Raw genomic sequence first — 18,129 nt, 5'->3', positions numbered from 1 at the left:
ACAGTATATAACAGTACATTGTAATGTAGGTAATTGTCTTGAAAATGTCAAGTAGCTATGGATTGCCTGTTGTGGTTAATGCGTGGAGGTAAAAAAAAATAAAAAATGCGGTACTTCATGACAACAACAGAATTTCTCACTCATCTAATCTCTTTCCAAGAAGTAATCATGATACAAGCAGAAATATTTACAGAAGTTCAAACTTTGACACAAGGAAAGGAGAGGAGCTCATGTCTCACACTGAATTAATTTTAAAACAAGAGCCCGTGGGAAAGACAGAGGGTGGATGTGGAGGAAAATGAAGCTCATCTGTTCGTCCAATCTATGTCAATAAAACAACATATTTCTTCAGAGAATGGTTTAATTTTCTTTTTCTACGCCTCACACCCAATAAAAGTCAATGTTGCCCTCTGCTGGTGCCATTTGGGTGAGACACTGCATCGGGCAGGAACAAAAAAAAAACGTTTTCTATTTAATGCTGGGAGAACACGCATCAGTGAACCAGTGATTCAGTGAAGCAGAGGAAATACTGTAAAACACAGTCATGCAGTATTTGTGCTTATTACAACATTATCTGTTTTTTTTTGTTTTTTTTTTAGTTGTGTGTTTCCTTGAAAAGTCAATTATGAAAGTGGTAACTCTCAGATCTCTTTCAAAGGCGACAAAGAGTCACGCGCTACTACCCTTGTAAACTGCGATTGGCACAGTTAGGTGCTGGATGAGCTGCACGAGCAACATCTCAAAAATAAAGTAAAGAAGAACAACGGTCACGTGTGGAGCTTCAGCAACGTACACGCTGGCCGAGACATATGCTTAAGTACGGCCTCAGACCCTGCAGAGAGCTGCTTTCATTTTGTCTACAACTGATGACAAATTCAGCAAACACAACCGAGTCTGACAACTGACTTATCACATGACACGGTCTGACTGTGCTGATGCGGAAAACTGCACCGTCTTGCACTTGATGAAGATAAAAAAGAAGTACTTTGTGTGTATTTGAAATCGGAGCGAAGTCTAATGTGACTCCTCCCGAGGTGTTTCGCGTACAGGAGCTGTGTTGATCCTGTCTCATCATCTGATTTTCCTTCCCCAACACACTCTGCTCCCAGGGGATATCACAAGGAACAACACACAGACACACACACAGAGGACACACACACTCAAGAAGAAAAAGAAATGTGTGTGTGCAGGTTTTTTATCGTCAGCCATCTGATTGTGTCCTAATTCACTTTTTTTTTTTTTGAACATGAATGAGTTTTTTATGCCTGTGTGTGTGTGTGTGTGTGTGTGTGTGTGTGTGTGTGTGTGTGTGTGTGTTGGGTCAGAGGGCTGATGAGGGGCTGCTCTCTTTTCTCACTACTGTGTTCAGTGAAATAATGTCCTGTGCTGCTTTCCACCACAGTGTCAACCCCCCTCTCCTCAACTCAAAATGTCATACAGACAACACACGCACACACACAGAGATGCACACGACTTGTGTTAGACCACACACATCCATCACTGTGGACGACAGCATAACCTAATTTAAAAAGAAGAGTTGGCATTAGCAGACCAGACATTCTCTTGTATGATTCTAATAATACTCCTTATCAGCCACTTTCCGCAAGTGGACTGAACAAAAGAAACACGTTTCCTCTCGACCCAACAGAGCCTGACGATTGGCCTGCACACGTCACATGACCTGTCATTTCTGGCGCAGGCCTCGCAGCTTAACTTTCACTGCATTGAATTCATTTTTCCTCGGATAAATGTGTGCCAGATGACTGGCATGTGCCACCGGTCACTGGAGAGACAGAGGCGCTGGACAGGAGCTTTGGCTCAGATGTTTGCACGCGTTGAAGCGCCACAGTCAGTGATCAGGATCAGTGTTTTAAATCTGTTACAAACTGAACAAACAGAAGCCCGTCCGGCAGTGTTGGGCGAAAACTGCTCTCAGATGGCGTACACATAATCTAGATGCTGTGTGTGACGGAAGCCACGGAGTTGTTGGTGCGGTGAATCCAAGACACATGCACACAACTCACACACACACGCACACAAATAAAGCCACGGACGCACGCAGCCCGTTTACTCACTGGATCAGCGGCAGAATCCACGCTCAAAGTTTGCTGCTCCATGAAGGAAGAGACAAGTAATCCTCAGCACTGCATGTGAGAGCTCCCCTCACTGCACATTGTCATCAGCTGTTGAATGTGCTGCCGCGCATAGGGAGACCCGAGAGAAAAAGCTTGACGGCTTCCAAATGTCCAGGGCGCAACAGACCGTCGCTGTCGCTGGATTCCCCTTCCCTCTCCGTCTCTCTCTCCCTCTCTCTCCCTCTCTGTGTCATCCCCCCTCCTCCTCCTCCTCCTCCTCCTCCCCCTCCTCCTCGTCCCTTTCTCCCCTCTCTCCCCTGCCCTGCCTCTCCCCCTCCTCTGCCTCTGCCGTTGCACCCACCCTCGCGTAATTTCTATTCCACCCACACCGCCGTGGGTTGAGAGACGCGCGCACACACAAAACTGGAGATGAATGCGTAGGCACGGCTGCAGAGGGAGACCCCTCACCATTAAGCAACGCACCCACACGCCAAGCCAGGAGTTGACTGCGTTAGCCTCAGCGCTGTCCTGTCATCTGATTAGCATGCCCCACGCACGTCTGGAGCAAGCTGACATTCATCACGGGGGGGGGGACAAAATAAGGAAAACAAGAGAGAAAGAGCCGATCCAGCAACTCTCCAGAAAGACGAGACCCTCCAGCTGACGGCTGAGACTGCAGCTATCCGTATCGATCAGGCCGTGCACAACGAGAAGTTAAGTAGCAAGCTGCATTCCTCAACATGCCTTGACACACGGTGAACGCACTCACCCGGACACCCTTCGCTTGGCCCAGGGGTGAGGACGACAAATGAAGCACCACCCCACACACACTTCACCTACAGACACGAGGCGTAACGTTTTCCACAATATGGCTCCAAAACACTTGGAGACTTTTACGGAAAATGGGAAGTTTTCGCTTTTCAACATTGGTGTTGACTGTGTGTAGAAAAGGAATAATGTACGTCCCACCGAATGTACACAGAGAGATGAGTTTATTCCTCACGGTTAGCGCCGCTCAGCCAATGAAAGCATTTGTGCAATGTCTGTGGTTATAATGGAGGCTTTCTAAAAACAAAAATAATCCCGACCATGTCAACAGAGTTGAGACTTGTTTCAACACAGGACTCCAGGGGTGCGGAGGTGAAGAAGCTGAAAAATGCAATGCAAATTTTGAATTAATCTAAAACAGTGGCATTAGCAGAGCACCCCCGCACCATCACACCTCCTCCCCAGCTATCCACAGTGGGAACCATGCATGTAGATATACATAAATATACATAAAGACACGGTGGACTCATCAGACCAAAGCACAGATTTCCACTGGTTCTAATGTCCATTCCTTGGGAAAAACAATCCTTTTCTGCTTGTTGTTTTTCCTTAGTAGTGGTTTCTTAGGAGCTATTCGACCACAAATTCACACAGTCTCCTCTGAACAGTAGATGTAGAGACGTGTCTGCTACCAGAACTCTGTGTGACATTTATCTGGGCTCTAATCTGAGCTGCTGTGCACTTGTGATTTCTGAAGCTGGAGACTCGGGTGAACATATCCTCAGAACGAGAAGGTACAATGTGGTAGTGTGTATAATATAAATTTACTTCCATCTCCACTTCTTGCACATTTGTTTACATGCTAATTTTGTGCATTTCTTTTGCTTATACTATTTTATTTTACAACATTTTTAATTATATTTTATTTCAGCTATTGTGACCAAGCACTTTCCCTTGTGGATGAATCTGTCTAAGGTTACATCTAAGCCTAATAATTACCAATAACACATAGTAATGTGAAATAATTAACTGCTGTGGACTAGTGATTAGAGGAACAGCTGGGGGTTGTGTCCTGTGTGGAGGCCATTATTTTGCCATGTTATTTACCGACCAAGGTTTTTATGTTGGTTAAGGTTCAGGCACTGAGTCTACTTGGTTTAGAAACAAAATATTGTGACTAATTCAACTAAAATAGATGTTAGAAGGACAATTTTCAGACAACCACTGTTGCCTGAAAAGGAGCGACACAAAAAGTGCAGAGCTTCTATTGTAATGGATTCAATTACAAAACCCTGTGGCACCAATGCCACATACCTCTGCAACAGCAGCACCTTCATTCATTTAGAGCACGCTTGTAAAGACTTTCAAAATTAATTACAACCACTACCAATGAGTATTTTATCAAGATAAACTTGACCAGTACTTTAACTACTTTTATGAATGTCTTTTCATACATAAATAATACAAATAAATCACATGGGAGTAATTCTGGGAGGTTGATTGATACTGAATTTTTGTTATAGAGCTGTGTACATCTTACAAAAAACCTGAATATATTGCACCACTGTTCAATTATTGCTTTACTTGAACTGAGAGTCAAGGGTAGGGAAAAGTGTCAGGCACGTCTTCGGGCGAAGGCTGTGATGTGACTTCAGCTGAAAGTTCCCACCATCCCCGACAGAGAGAGAGACTGACTGAATGTGTCCACATCAGGCCCTTAAATCAATTAGCTTTTGGTAAAGTCACACAAACAGACAGCAAAAAACAAGCAGGAATGCACACATAAAGAACGCAAACAAAGGGCCCATTCCTACATGTGTGCTGGTAATCTAATTGTCTTTGATTTCTAAGAATAAAGTGGCAATAACAATAGGAACCAGGCTCTCCGGTCTCCTGTGGGGAGAGCATCATGGCTTTTTAGCAGTACTTGTTTTTGCCATGATCTTTTTTCACAGTCTGATGGCCACAGCATTGTGTTTCCTCTATGTTGTCTGTTGTGTGCTGTAGATGGAGTTGAGCTCTGATTAGAGACGCATCACACTTTGTCCCACACACACACACACGCACACACACCCTAGGTGACCCTAGGTGTGAGTGCGAATAATTGTTTGTCTCTGTGTTGGCCCTGCGATAGACTGGCGACCTGTCCAGGGTGTCAGCTGCGATAGGCTCCAGCAACCCCCGCGACCCCTGTGAGGATAAGTGGTAGCAGTAGATGAGTTGCAGATTATTATTATTTCTGTGGACAGGACTTTACAGCAGTTATCATACATCGCCCCATTGTGTGTAGCCCCAGTTGATAATTCTATTTACACAGTTTACACTTCATTAGCCACCATCCACTCCATTCAAGCGTTTAAAATAAATCCAAAAGAAGCAGTAGACTGCACTGAATACAAGTCAGTATTTTATATTATGTTAATAAATTGTGTATTTACATCTGTCAGGGCATCGCTATACAGTCCGTACCTGTCTGATAGTACAAAGAATAAAACAGTTTGAAAGCACCAAACACCCTACGCCCCCACGTGCTACTTCAAAACAGAGCGCACTGCCTCTGTATTTTGAAGACCTTGCTGGAAGTGGCTCTTAGATCACTTGAGCTCCACTGGAGAGAAATTTCATCATCCTCCACTGCTGGTTAAACTACAGTTCATGGGGAAAACAGCCGCATTCAGCCTCGCAATCAGCCTAGCTGTGTGACTGTTTGTTAATTATATTTGTGCGTTTGTCCATGGAGTGATTCACGCTTACACACCTGGGACCAGTTCAGTGCAGCTCAGGCCTCAACCTTCAAGAACCTCTTGATGATGGTTTGTACAGTATGTGCATCAGTGGGGCATGTCCACGAAATGGTTAACGTAGTTAGCTGTATATAAAGATGTATTATTTCTCTATAGAGAGCACTCTGTGGTTTAAACATCTGTGCTTTCAAACAAAGCTCTTAGTGTGTTATTTAACAGTGACCTTAAGCATGTGCTGCGTGTACAGCGCAACGAAACACCGCGGCAAAGAGGTTCATCACACAACTGAAAGGACCCCGACAAACAGCTGAAGGAGAACAGATGTGTCCAGTCTGTGGCTTTCTGCTGTCATAAGACGTTGCCTTATCTGATAATGCAGACTTTGTGTGATTGCTAAGCTTTACAATCAGATCCAGGGCTACATCAGCAGCAGCGACTGCAGCCTGGAGGCTGCTGGAGACGCTTAAACAGCGCAGATAACAAGATGCCCGAGAGCCATGTATGTATGTGTGTGTCACAGATTTAGGATTGCGTCTTATTCGCGATACCATGCATGCAGATACAGTGGTGTGGAAACGTGCTGGCCTCCTTCTTGATGTCTTAAGTTTTTGCATGTTTGTCACACCTACATGTTTCAAATCATCACACAAATTTAAATATTATAAGATAACACAAGTGAACACAAAATGTGGTTGGAAAACAAAATCCAAACCCACGTGGTCCTTTGTGAATGTGAATGCCTCTTAATAACTGGTTGGGCCACTATTAGCAGCAACAACCGCAATCAGTCATTTCTGATAACACTCATTTTTTCAGAATAGTTGTAATTCAGCCACATTGGAGGTTTTTCCAGCATGAACCACCTTTTTAATTTCATGCCACAGCATCTCAATAGGATTCAGGTCCGGACTTTCACCAGGCTTCTCCAAAGTCTTCTTTTAGCTTTTCCTCATCCATTTAGAGGTGGACTTGCTGGTGTGTTTTGGATCATTGTCCTGAAGCAGAACCTAAGTTCTCTTCGGCTTGAGGTCATGAACAGATGGCCGGACGTTCTCTTTCAGGATGTTTTGGTAGACAGCAGAATTCATGGCTCCATTTATCACAGCAAGTCCTCCAGGTCCTGAAGCAGTAAAACAGGCCCAGATCATCCCACTACCACCTCCAGATTTTACCTCAGGTATGACGTTCTTTTTTTGAAACGAGGTGGTACTTTTACACCACTACATGTCTCTCACTGTGGTTCAGTGGAGTCAAAAAGCTTTAGAAATTGCTTTATAACCTTTTCCAGACTGATAGACCTCGATGACTTTCTTTCTCATTTGCTCCTGAGTTTCTGTGGGTCACACCATGATGTCTACCTTTTGAGGATCTTTTGGTCTACTTCACTTTGTCAGGCAGGTCCTATTTAAGTAATAAAAACTTTAATTTGAAAACTGCATTTTGTGTTTACTTGTGTTACCTTATATTTATATTTGTTTGATGATCTAAAACAGAAGAGTGACAGACATGCAAAAAAAAAAAATAATAAAATTATGAAGGGGGCCAAGACTTTTTCACACCCTGTGTGTGTGCATGTCAATATACAGTACGCCCTTTTGAGCTGAGGCCTCACTAACGAGGCGAATGCCAGCTTGTTGCTCATCAGAGCTCATTAGAAGTGCAGGCTAACACTCCATTACTCCCACCACCACACCGTCGCACACACACACACACACACACACACACACACACACACCAATCTCTTTCTCCTGCCCCCACTCACAACACAAAGCCCTCTCTGTTTGTGGACATTACTGCATGTGCAGAGAGAGAGAAAGGCCAAACGACCGGAAGAAAAAAAGGTAGAATAGAGGCAGTAGGAGGGGAACCCTGCCCTGGGATGCTCTGGCAATAGGATTATCTACCCCTGTCACACTCATACAATGGTGGCCATGGTGCTGGTGAATATTTTTTTTTGGAAATATCCGTGTGAGGTTTACATGAAAATGAATATAATAGCAGGGAATGTGCTGAACACCATGATGAAAAACAATTAAATACGTGGACTGCAAATCTAATTGGATGCAAGCGAGGGCAAAAACAAACAGGTTTTTATTTTGTGGAGCATTCACAAGATTTTTTTTTTTTACATTACTTATAAACAGTTTCGGGAGATTAAGATGCAGTTTTACCAGTTTAAACCCACCCTCGGGCGCATGCTTCCTGTTGCTTCAGTGAAGGAAAAATGGCAAAAATGTATATAAGGAAAAACTGTCAGTGCTGAAGCAACATTGTGGAATCTGCTTATCTGCTCCCAGAGTGCCCCAGTCACCACTAAACGGCGGAAATATTTAGCTTTCCTCTGATCTGTATCTAAGAACCAAAACCACTGTTATGAAATATTCTCGAGAAACAGGGACCCTACTCTGGTCCTGCCAACACACACGCCAACTGTCACGACAAGAATAAAAATTGAATGATCATTAGCTTTATATCCCCAATTGAAAATTTTAAATAACAGCAACAAGAATAGATGTTTATTGATGTCAGGCTCTCAAAATACCGGACGTGAGGTCTTTCCTTGACGCTAAAAGTAGAAAGAGGGGATGATTCCTATAAGACTGTAGCCACACTGCACCCAGGAAACATTTACTGTATTTAGTCAACTATGAATGGAAATGGTTGTTAAGCAATTTCCTGGCAATTTCCTGGCATCTGAGGCGTGTACAGGGATCTCAACTCAAATCCATAACCTTAAATTTCGAGGCTTGTTCCTTAAGATGACTGCCTGCGTGTTGCCAGGGTGACGTGAGAGGGAGGCTGGATGCGCCATGTGAGGATGTATAGTGTGGATGAGCTGTTATTATTATCGATGAGTGCTGTATGTGCGGCTCAAAACAACACAGCGCAGTAACAGTGTGTGTGTGTGTGTGTGTGTGTGTGTGTGTGTGTGTGTGTGCGTGTGTGCGTGTGCTCATGCGTAGCTCCTACCTCCAGGTCATCCAGGGAGCGGGCCAGGCTGAGACGTTTGGAGCGTCCGAAGGAGCGTCTGGCTGAGGAGCGCTGGGCGAGGGGAGGGAACCCCATGGTCAGACCACGGAACCGACCACCCTGAGGCAAACAGACAAGACAGACAGGTTTAGTACATGTGGTTCATACAGCAGGTATGGGTGAAGCTCCCAGGTCTGAATGTACGGATGGTTTTAAACGGCCACACTGAGTCACGTGCACGTTTTTCTTCTCTACAACTCCAAATGCTCATGACAAGTGTTTGATAATTTAGTTTAGTTAAGTAACATTTTCAAAAATGAAACTTCAAGTAATCCATTGACTGGACTTTGTGTGCATTTTGTCTGTGTGGTCAGTGTTCATTTAACTCATAGGTTTACATTTTGAGTCGAAAAAAAGCAATGGAAGAGGAGGAGAGGTGCTGTGGTGTCAATACTGGAAAATATATAGGCAGCTGCAATTTCTTGCATTTTTTAATTGAGCAGAAGTAATACCATAAAGTGATTGTACCTTTGAAACAAGGCTCTAAAAAAGAGGATTAAACCGCGGTAGACCATCAGCCACCATAAGCATAAAGGACGGGTGGATATCAGAACCTGTTTCCCTACCACAAATGCTTTTCAAATAGGCTATTTCTGGTGGATGGATTGTTAATGTCCTCCCCTCTAAATATGTTAAGTGGGGGCACTGTCTTTAATGCCAATGCCAACCTTTGTTTCATCTTATCAATATATTTTAAAATAAATGTTACATTTTGGAACAAACAATATGGGTTGAATCTGTCTGAAGTTCAGGTAAACTTTAAGACTTGCCATCCGATGTCAAGATGAGAAACACTAACATTAGTGCTCTCAGCTTAAAATGACAACTGATATGAAAATAGTGAATCTGTTTCTTTGAAACAGTGAGGGAATGTGAGGTCATTTTGATAAGATGAAATGAGTTTTCTTCAATAGATAATGTGACTTTATATGTTGTTATAACTCGTAGTATCATAGTATTTCTTCAAGCTGAGTTTACTCGCATTGTTCTGGCAGCTGGTGAACTTGAAATGTCTTGAAATGTATTACAGCGCTGACTCACTCAACTGATAACACATCGCTGGATTCAGAGGAAAGCCTGCATTTTGTCAGGTCCTGGTCTGTGAAAGGACTCACACCTTCTCTCCCTACATACTTTCAAAATAACACTGTATAAAATATGACACACCACATGCAATTTCTTTAATCAAACATTCACAGATCAGCCACAACAGTACAACCACTGACAGGTGAAGGGCCTTTACCCCTGGTATTCATTTGCATGTTACTTACATTCACCTCCCCATAGCAACGACACTCCCCAGCGGCAGCAGCAGCCATCACATACAGGACCATAAAGGTCTTCTAAGCTACGAAAACTAATGAGGAGCATCTCAAGAATCATGAAGAACAGCCCGAGGTGTTGACCTGGCCTCCAAACTGATCAACTATCTGTGGGACGATCCGACAGAGGCCGCTCCCCTCAAACCATAGCACCCAAAGGCCCCCACTAAGAACTTTCTGTTACCAGACACTACAGGACGCCCTCAGAAGATGATGTAACATTTTATTGCTGGTGTATGGAAACTTTACGGTGTTTACACAGCTGTTTAACAGCTATGACAGCCGGTTGCCAAGCAGTTGAGTTCGCCTCTTAATAATGACGTCATGCATTAATGGCATTCATTCATTCATCTTCTGCTTGTCCTCTGGGGCCTCACACCTATCTCAGCCTATCTCAGCCTATCTCAGCAGTCACTGGGCGAGACAGATCGCATTAATGACATTAACCGGCCAATTCATCCATCCAAACTACAAATGTTAAAACTACTAGTCTTTTTTTTATTTTTTAAGAAAAGACACCACATAACACGTAGACCGTCCAACATGCCTTTGCCTTGAGACTTCCTCTGGTACACATGCACATCTGTTTCTGATGGGTTTCTCTTTTTTTTCCACCTAAATGTTAAATTCCACATGTTAGACTCAAACATGTACAGTCCTGTGATTCTGCCTGCAGAACCAGGTCACCCTTTAGTCACCCCTCCGACTACAGCGTCAGTACAGAGAGAAGGTGGACATACGAAGAAGGGTACGTCAGCGGCATGTTACAACCTGTATGGCGACCATCAGTATATAAAGAGTACTTCAATCTAATGTTAGATATATTCAAGCTTTTATTTTTAACATATGTAGGACTATGTAGGAGTGGAAAGACACTAACTGGAATAAAATTCAAACAGCACAGCCATTATACGATGCCATAAACTGCTGCCTAAACTAAGCACATGAGAAAATTAGTCACAGGGGCATCGAGATTTATTAGCCAAAGCCATCTGACAATGATGTAAGCACACTCATAGGTGCTGTAAACCTGAAAAAGGGGAAAAGAGGATTAGTGTTGCCTTTACAAGTCAACAATTAGCCATTTAGCAATTGCTGTTCTTTCATCTTTGGAGAACAACAGAAATATTCTGTCTCTCCCCTCAAAAATGCCATTAGGCTTAATCTCCTTGTTCTGTAGGAGGTCGCCTTAATCAGACTAATGTAATTAATCGATGCTGACGAGCCAAGCACGAGTTGGATGTGACTGGCTGGTTAGGAGCAGGTTCTCTCTGCATTTCATCAGGCGATGACCAGCGGTGTTGCCTGGATACAGAGTCAACCCTGCATCTGTATCCGTGTGTGTGTGTTTGTGTGGGTGGGTGGGTGTGTGTCAGATAACACAGATTTGAACACTCAATTACTTGTGTGGACTCAACTATTCACATGACCTCTGTTTAACCCAGTAAGTCTGAAAGAAGTCGTATTTGGAATGACAACACGGAGAGTTTCTGGGAGAATCAGAGATTTTGATCGAAGTGACACCAGATGTGACTCGGTGTAGCTGGGGGTTGTATTTGAGTGTCACTGCACCAGAGCATTTCTTCAGAGAAAGATCTAAAAGGTCACGTTTTAGCGAAAAACTCACAACTCTTATCTTGTAAGAGCGCACTGTGTCATTGTCACAGAGAAAATCAAAGCATCCTTCCTGTTTACAACAATGTTCCGGTTAAAACCATCAAAAACCATCATCCACAATAGAATATTATTTAGAATAATATTTTTAGTATATAAATATATGTATAATACTAGAAACCAGGAGGCTGAATTAATATATAGAGCATGCTAGTGACAGGCTTTTAACGTTCACAGGTCTGTACCATTAGCCTCCCATTCACCCTGATACACTCGCTGAGGGCGGGGGAGCTGCCACCCTTTTGACCATTAAGACTCTGACATGAAGACAGGAGAGGCCAGTGATCAAACTGCCAACCAGTGAGCAGCAACCCACTGCGCCGCCCAAGCAACAGCTGCTCAATTATAATGACCGCTGTGTCACGTTTATCACGTTTCCACTCTGTATGTTTCACACAAATTGAGGCCTAGTTTTATTGAATTTCTGCGATCAGAGTTAAGCTCACTCATAGATGACATTTTTCAAAACACCCGAATAGGTTTCTCATTAGAGAGAGAAGGGCTACGAAGGTTTAAGTAGTGAAACAGCACCACCATGTGTCCAGTGCTGACAGTCTGTCAACAATAACACCTCATTGCATGCTATTTTTGATAAGGCAGCAAAATGTCTACATAAATCTAACACACTTTGAGGGAAAAAGTAGTACAATAAGTATCCAAATTTCTCTGGACTACAAATAAGTATGGTTCCATCACGACAGACACAGCCTCCAAGGCTCCGAGTCTCCTGTCTGAGGGCATTGTTCGGAGAGGTTAACATCCACCTTCCTGTTACTGTCAGTCTATGCCTTGCCCCTGACCTTGTGAACACTTCCTCTGATTGTCCCCTGGGGTCCCTGGGACCCTAGCCACCAACAGTTTAACTAGGAGAACCAGCAGCCTCCTTCTGTATCAAGGAAACTATCCTTCCAACCTCTGTAAAATGTAAATGTATGTAAGGAAATACAATTGTTTCCCTGTAAACATTTGTGTATGAGCATTTCAGCGGACGAGCCAAGAGACTGATGGATGCAGACGGAATCCAGTCAATCTCATAAAATAATGCAGCCAGTTTATTTATTAAACTAAACAAATACCAGCATACAATAGAATTACACAAAACCTGCTCTGTTGTAACACTGAGTCTCATCAGTTTGGGAAACAGGTGGTTTTCAGGTGAAGGCAGATGTCTGGCGAATGCATTATGCACGAACTGATACTGGAGCGGTGAGGATAAATAACTCATCAATCCACTTGTACTAAGTCTGGGAAGACAGCCAACCGGGACTATCGTCTTATTCAGAGTAGTACAGCCACGAAAAACTTTTAAATGAGTGAAAAGTTTTTTATGAAAACAAATTTCATCCGAGGTCTGAATGGGTTAAAAACTAGGCCTTGAGAAGAAGAAGGTGAGAGCGTGATGGAGGGCAGTGGCATGAAGACAGATGGATTAATGGCCTCAATAAACCGTAGTCTTGGACATACTCTAGTCAGAGTAAATTTCCACCACAGGAAAGTGTGATGGGGGATGCTACCTGCCGCCTGGGCTTCTCATCTCATGGTTAGTTTTAACACAACTCTTCCACAGCCTACAAACTGGCACAGTGTAGCACATCAGTGAATGCACTGTGCCAGTTTGATTATTGGAAAGTCTGGTTAAAATATGGGTTAACAGCATAAAAACTGACCCGAGCAGAGTTCTACTAATTCAAATGCTTTAACAACTTCATTAATAACGTACCTTTTTCTCTCCTTCTTTGGCGTTCCCTCCTCGTTTCTTCTCTCTTTCACTTCTCGCCGCTCCAGCACGTTCTCTGTCTCCTGCACCGAACAACTTCTTAGCCCACTCATCTTTCTGAGCAGCCAGCCGATGGGAGTGGGGATGTGAGGGGGGAGGAGGTTGGCTCCCTCCAGGTGGTGGCAGGGGATCCCCAGGGGCCAGTGGGGCCCGGTATCGGTCGGCCGGGATCTTATTCATGGGTGGGGGCAGGGTGCTGCAGTTGGCTGAGGACCATCCGTCAGTGGACTCGGCGTAGGACTCCTGATCGCTGCTCAGGCCCTGGATGTGGCTGTGGTGGTGGTGGTGCTGCTGACGCCAGTCTCTCAGCACATGGACTGGCAGCCACCGCTGTGGTTCCACCCCTACAGCGCCTCTCCATTCTCCTCCCCCAACGGCTCCTCCCCGCTTCCCTGACGAGTAGTGGTGTGGGTGGACCCCTCTTGAATGCCTGCCAGGGACATCGGGGTGAGATAAGGGGAGAGGGTGAGGGAGGTCAGCCAGGTGTGGGTCGTGACGGTAGTGGCCATTTCTTAACGCCGGAGGAGGAGGAGGAGGCGGAGGAGGGGGAAGAGAGGCTGCAACTCCTAGCGTCGGGCTCCAGGCCTGCTGGGACGAGGGTGGGCTGTCCCAGTGTCGTGGACCAGAGATGTGGTTGTGATTGGGAGGACCTCCGAGGTCAACTAAAAGAACTCTGTTGCTCTTCTCTTCTGGTAAAAAGTTGCCGATCCCGCTGTCGCTGTTGCTGCTGGTGCTGTGGTTCTGTTGGGCGTCGTTGTCTGGATCATGGAAAGCACGGGCCCGAACCCCCTCAATGTTGTCTCCCATGTCCCGGTAGAGGACAGAAACAAACTGGAGGAGAGGCTGAGAACTGGGAGGGAATTCAAGGCAGCCTCCCGTGTCTGGGTCAGGGGTACACTCAAAGCCAAACCTCCTAGCGACCCCCATATGGACCTGAGGAAACAATCAGAGTGACAGCAGCGGTTAATATTGATATCTGATCCCTTTTTTTTAACTCCATCTACTCTGTGACTAAAAAACTGCATTGGTTCTAATTTCTTTATGGCTCTGCTTCCCTAAGAAAACAAAACAAAACTATTATTACCACTATTTTCTGATATCACATTTTTATAATAATTCATCAACTCCTACTTGCTGCCTCTCTCTGTTTTTACCTGGTGGTGACAGAGGTCTGGGTCAACTATGAACACATGACAGGAAGTCCTCAAACTGCCCTCTTCGTCTCGCCCGTTACTGTAGTGGTGATCGTCCTGGTCATCTGTGGCTTGCATCGTGACCAGTCCAAAGAATCGGCGGTCATCAGGACAACAAGCACTGAAAGCTAGTTTTTCTGCAGGGTAGGTGGCCAGGACCTGACCTCTGTCGCTGCACAAACGCACACTGTCATGCATGACCTGGCAGGGTATAATGAATGCATGTTACAATTTGATACCAGGAAAAGTAATGATAAAAGCACAGTGAAGAGAAATAATATTAATCCAGACAGGTTTCCATGTTATAAGGTGTTTGTAGTGTATCATTTTTTAGTGTATTCTTTGACTCATATGAGGCCTGACATAATATGGCTTACAAGGTATTTGCAGTTAAGATAGCCAACGCATGCTAAAGTTATCACATGCAGATGTACAAAACATTCCTTCACACCTTCATGAGGACCAGTGAATGTATCTTTTGCTCCGCCCTCAGGCGTCTCATGCTCCCTCGGATGGCTTGCAGACTGTCACTCTCCAGGTTGGTCCCTGCGGAGGCAAGCTCTATGGAGCCCAGATAGCCAACGATCATTCCCACATTGAGGATACCCTCGCTGGGCTCGAGGCCCAAGTCGCCTCCGTCCCCTACGTCCACGTCCTGCTCCTCAAGGTGAAGATGGCGGAAGTCTGACTCCAGAAAGACTGAATCATCATTTAAAACTTGGGCCATCTCCTCCTCAGAGAGAAGGTTGGGGTTGCTCTGGGCACGAGAGGTGCTCCGATATTGAGGGAACTCTGGATCCGAGAGCGGGCGTGGCTTTGATGATGACGTAACCCCGGGCCTCTCCTTGTCCGAGCTGCTGGAGGAGTGACTGGAGTTCTCGAAGATCATGTTAAAAATTCCCCCAGACTGCAGCTCTGCCACCACCTTCTCTGCCCTGTTGATGCCCAGCTGTTTGGAATCCATTTTGGGTTTGTACCAGCCTCCGCGAGCCCCACCGCCTGACCTGCTGTTATTGTTGTTGTTAATGCTGTTGTCATAGAAACCGTCCAACTCATCATCACTAGAGCAGGAGTCCAGGTAAGATGCTGCCATCGTGTTGCTGCTGTGATGACGACTGCCAGCGGAGCGCTGGTGGTGGTGGTGGGGCCGCCTGTGACGCTCTCCTTCTCCAATGACTAGTTTCAGGACACCCGAGCAGCGTCCGATTAATTTGACCACATCTTCATGAGAAGCCTTGGAGACATTGATGTCGTTGACGGAGAGGATGTAGTCACCTGAACGCAACCCCACATAGTCTGCAGGGCTCCCTTTCAGGATGCAACTGAGGACACAAGGGCTTTGGCCTGACAGTGTGAAACCATAACCCGTTCTCCCTCGTGCCACCTCCACAGCCCGGATACGGCCCTGCTGGGAGGACGAGGAGGAGGGCTGGGAAGGCTGGTGGAAGTTCAGTCCACTTCCACCACACGGGCGCCTCTTGGATGACGCATCCATTTGCCTGGACATTGTGCCAGGATACTTTCTCTTGTCCATTGATTCAGTGAACTTCACTTTCTCATTATAAGTCCCCAGGCTCTGCTCAAGCACGAACGCGATGCATATCCAGTGTCGGTCCTCTTGTCTGCTGTCACGCTGCTACGAAAAAGCGAGGAGCGGTTCAAAATGCAGCAGATGGGTGAGAGCCTGGCCTCAGTTTTGGCACAGCCGTGCTAGCCCTGCCATCCTGGTGTCACTCCAGAAAAGTTACCTGAGCCACAAAAGAAGAGAACACGGACATGTGTGAGATGTTTTGCCACCTTAACTATATACTGACTATATACTTCTGTTATCTCTACTTGAAACTCTACTAGTCATATCCAGCATGCTTTTTCTGGCCTATGTGTGGCGGTGTTGTTGATAATTAGCAGGTAAAGGGGAGGAGCCAGATACAGCCACACCTGTACAGGAGGAGCTGCCGGATCAGAGGTTCAGGTAAACAGACCTACCTGTAAACGCTGTGGGACATCTGTACAACTTTTAACTTTGAAATTAATACTCTCTTTTTACCAACATAATAGCTTTCATTTGTGTTAGACTTTGTTTTAATAGTCTACGACATTCACTGAGCAACAGTTAGCTGAGATTAGCAGACGCGCTACCGTTAGCTTAGTTAGCTGTGCATGCTAGCAAAGTTAGGTAGAATAGTGGTCGCCAGTAAGAGAGAACGACAGCGGCGTGTTTTTCACTTGGCACTGAGAAACGCGTGCTTTTTTCTCAGTTCGTGTGGGTTGCTTAAAACTTTTTTTTCTTGCCGTGAATAGCTGTTTTAACGTGCACACACCCATGCTTAACCCGTGGCCCGCCCCTCTGTTTCCAGGCCTTTGGAATGTCGGCCTGTAACCGTGGCGACGGCGGCGTACACACACTTTCACGTGCGCTCAGTGGCTGCCGCAGCTGTCAATCACGCGGAGAACGGCTACGCGGACAAATTGGCAAAACTTAGGTTGAGAAATCACAAATAAAAGTACCAACAGTAGCCTGTTCGTATCCACAGGTGTCAAAACGCACCACAAGAGACGCTAAAACAATTATTAAGGAGTGGTCTTCAAATGGGAGCGCGCTGCATTTAGTTGTCTTTACACCAGTGGTAAAAACCGACAGCAAGAAACGACAACAGCTGGCCAAAATAGGAGTTGTGAAAAGAAGAGAAATAAGAAAAGGATGCAGGTCTTTGTCATGAAAGACGTTTGGAGCTGTAGAAGGTATAAAAAGAAATGACTTACTGGTGGGTGTCCAGCCGTGGCGATCCTGCTCGTGAGGTTTCCATAGTTTAGTAGCTAAGGTTGGATAGGTAAACTCAGGGGCGATGGGTAAACAAAAGAAAAGACTGCACCATCTGGCGAAGTAGCCTTAAGAGGAGGAGGAGGACTGGAGGAGAGGGAGGTGTGTTTAGACTGGGTACGAGGAGAGGGAGGGGGGACTTTAAAACTGTTCAAATGATGCAAGGGAATGAAGTGAAGTTCACATATCATATATAGGCCATATTAGCTTAGCAGTAGTATAAACTATTAAAGTCATGAAACAAAGTTCAACTTGAAGCACAGCACACGTCTGATTTTATTTTCTGCCTAAAACATCACTGGGATTTAATTTCCTGCTTCAGTGTACATCCAAATTCATCCGTAAGAAGCCACCAATCTTTGCTTAATTCCTGTGCCATCATGATTTCAGGTCTACATGAGCCATATGGCAGCTGCCGGGAATCCTGTTAATACCTTTTAATCATGAACCACACCTCCTAATGAGTGCTGTTTAACAACAGTAAACTTTCATACTGTAGCCTGGTGTATAAAAAAGATTTACAGTCTGCTCGAGAAAAGGAAATTGCAAAAAATGTAATAACTGGGGAAGTAGGCGGTTGGTCAAGACTCTGGACCTTTACATGAACATGTGTATTTTTGTTGCCTGTGGCGTCTTCCCGGCTCAGCCCGACCTTTTGTTGCCTCTCTGGTTAATTGGCTGGCAACGGCTCGGCCTCTCTGGCAGGGACGGAAGACGAGGCAAAA

The 18,129-nt window shown here is 45.1% G+C and overlaps 1 protein-coding gene across 8 annotated transcripts in view; it reads right to left on the bottom strand.

Annotated features, from left to right (window-relative positions):
• Positions 1-17,502, bottom strand: part of rgs12b (regulator of G protein signaling 12b) — a 41,146-nt gene extending 23,644 nt beyond the window's left edge. For 6 of the 8 annotated variants that reach the window (XM_047579146.1, XM_047579151.1, XM_047579149.1 and 3 more), the window contains exons 1-5: positions 17,347-17,502; positions 15,035-16,331; positions 14,545-14,784; positions 13,334-14,323; positions 8,558-8,677 (exon numbers count right to left, since the gene is read on the bottom strand). In XM_047579146.1, the coding sequence (XP_047435102.1) occupies positions 8,558-8,677; positions 13,334-14,323; positions 14,545-14,784; positions 15,035-16,117 (2,433 nt within the window). In that variant the 5' untranslated portion in view covers positions 16,118-16,331; positions 17,347-17,502. Of the gene's footprint in view, positions 1-8,557; positions 8,678-13,333; positions 14,324-14,544; positions 14,785-15,034; positions 17,317-17,346 lie in introns of those variants that run through there. The other 2 variants (XM_047579148.1, XM_047579147.1) reach the window with 2 other exon arrangements.
• Between the last annotated feature and the right edge of the window lie 627 nt (positions 17,503-18,129).

The sequence above is a fragment of the Mugil cephalus genome, chromosome 2, assembly GCF_022458985.1.
Source record: "Mugil cephalus isolate CIBA_MC_2020 chromosome 2, CIBA_Mcephalus_1.1, whole genome shotgun sequence".
Lineage (NCBI taxonomy): Eukaryota > Metazoa > Chordata > Actinopteri > Mugiliformes > Mugilidae > Mugil > Mugil cephalus.
This window is presented reverse-complemented; position numbering and strand designations above follow the sequence as displayed.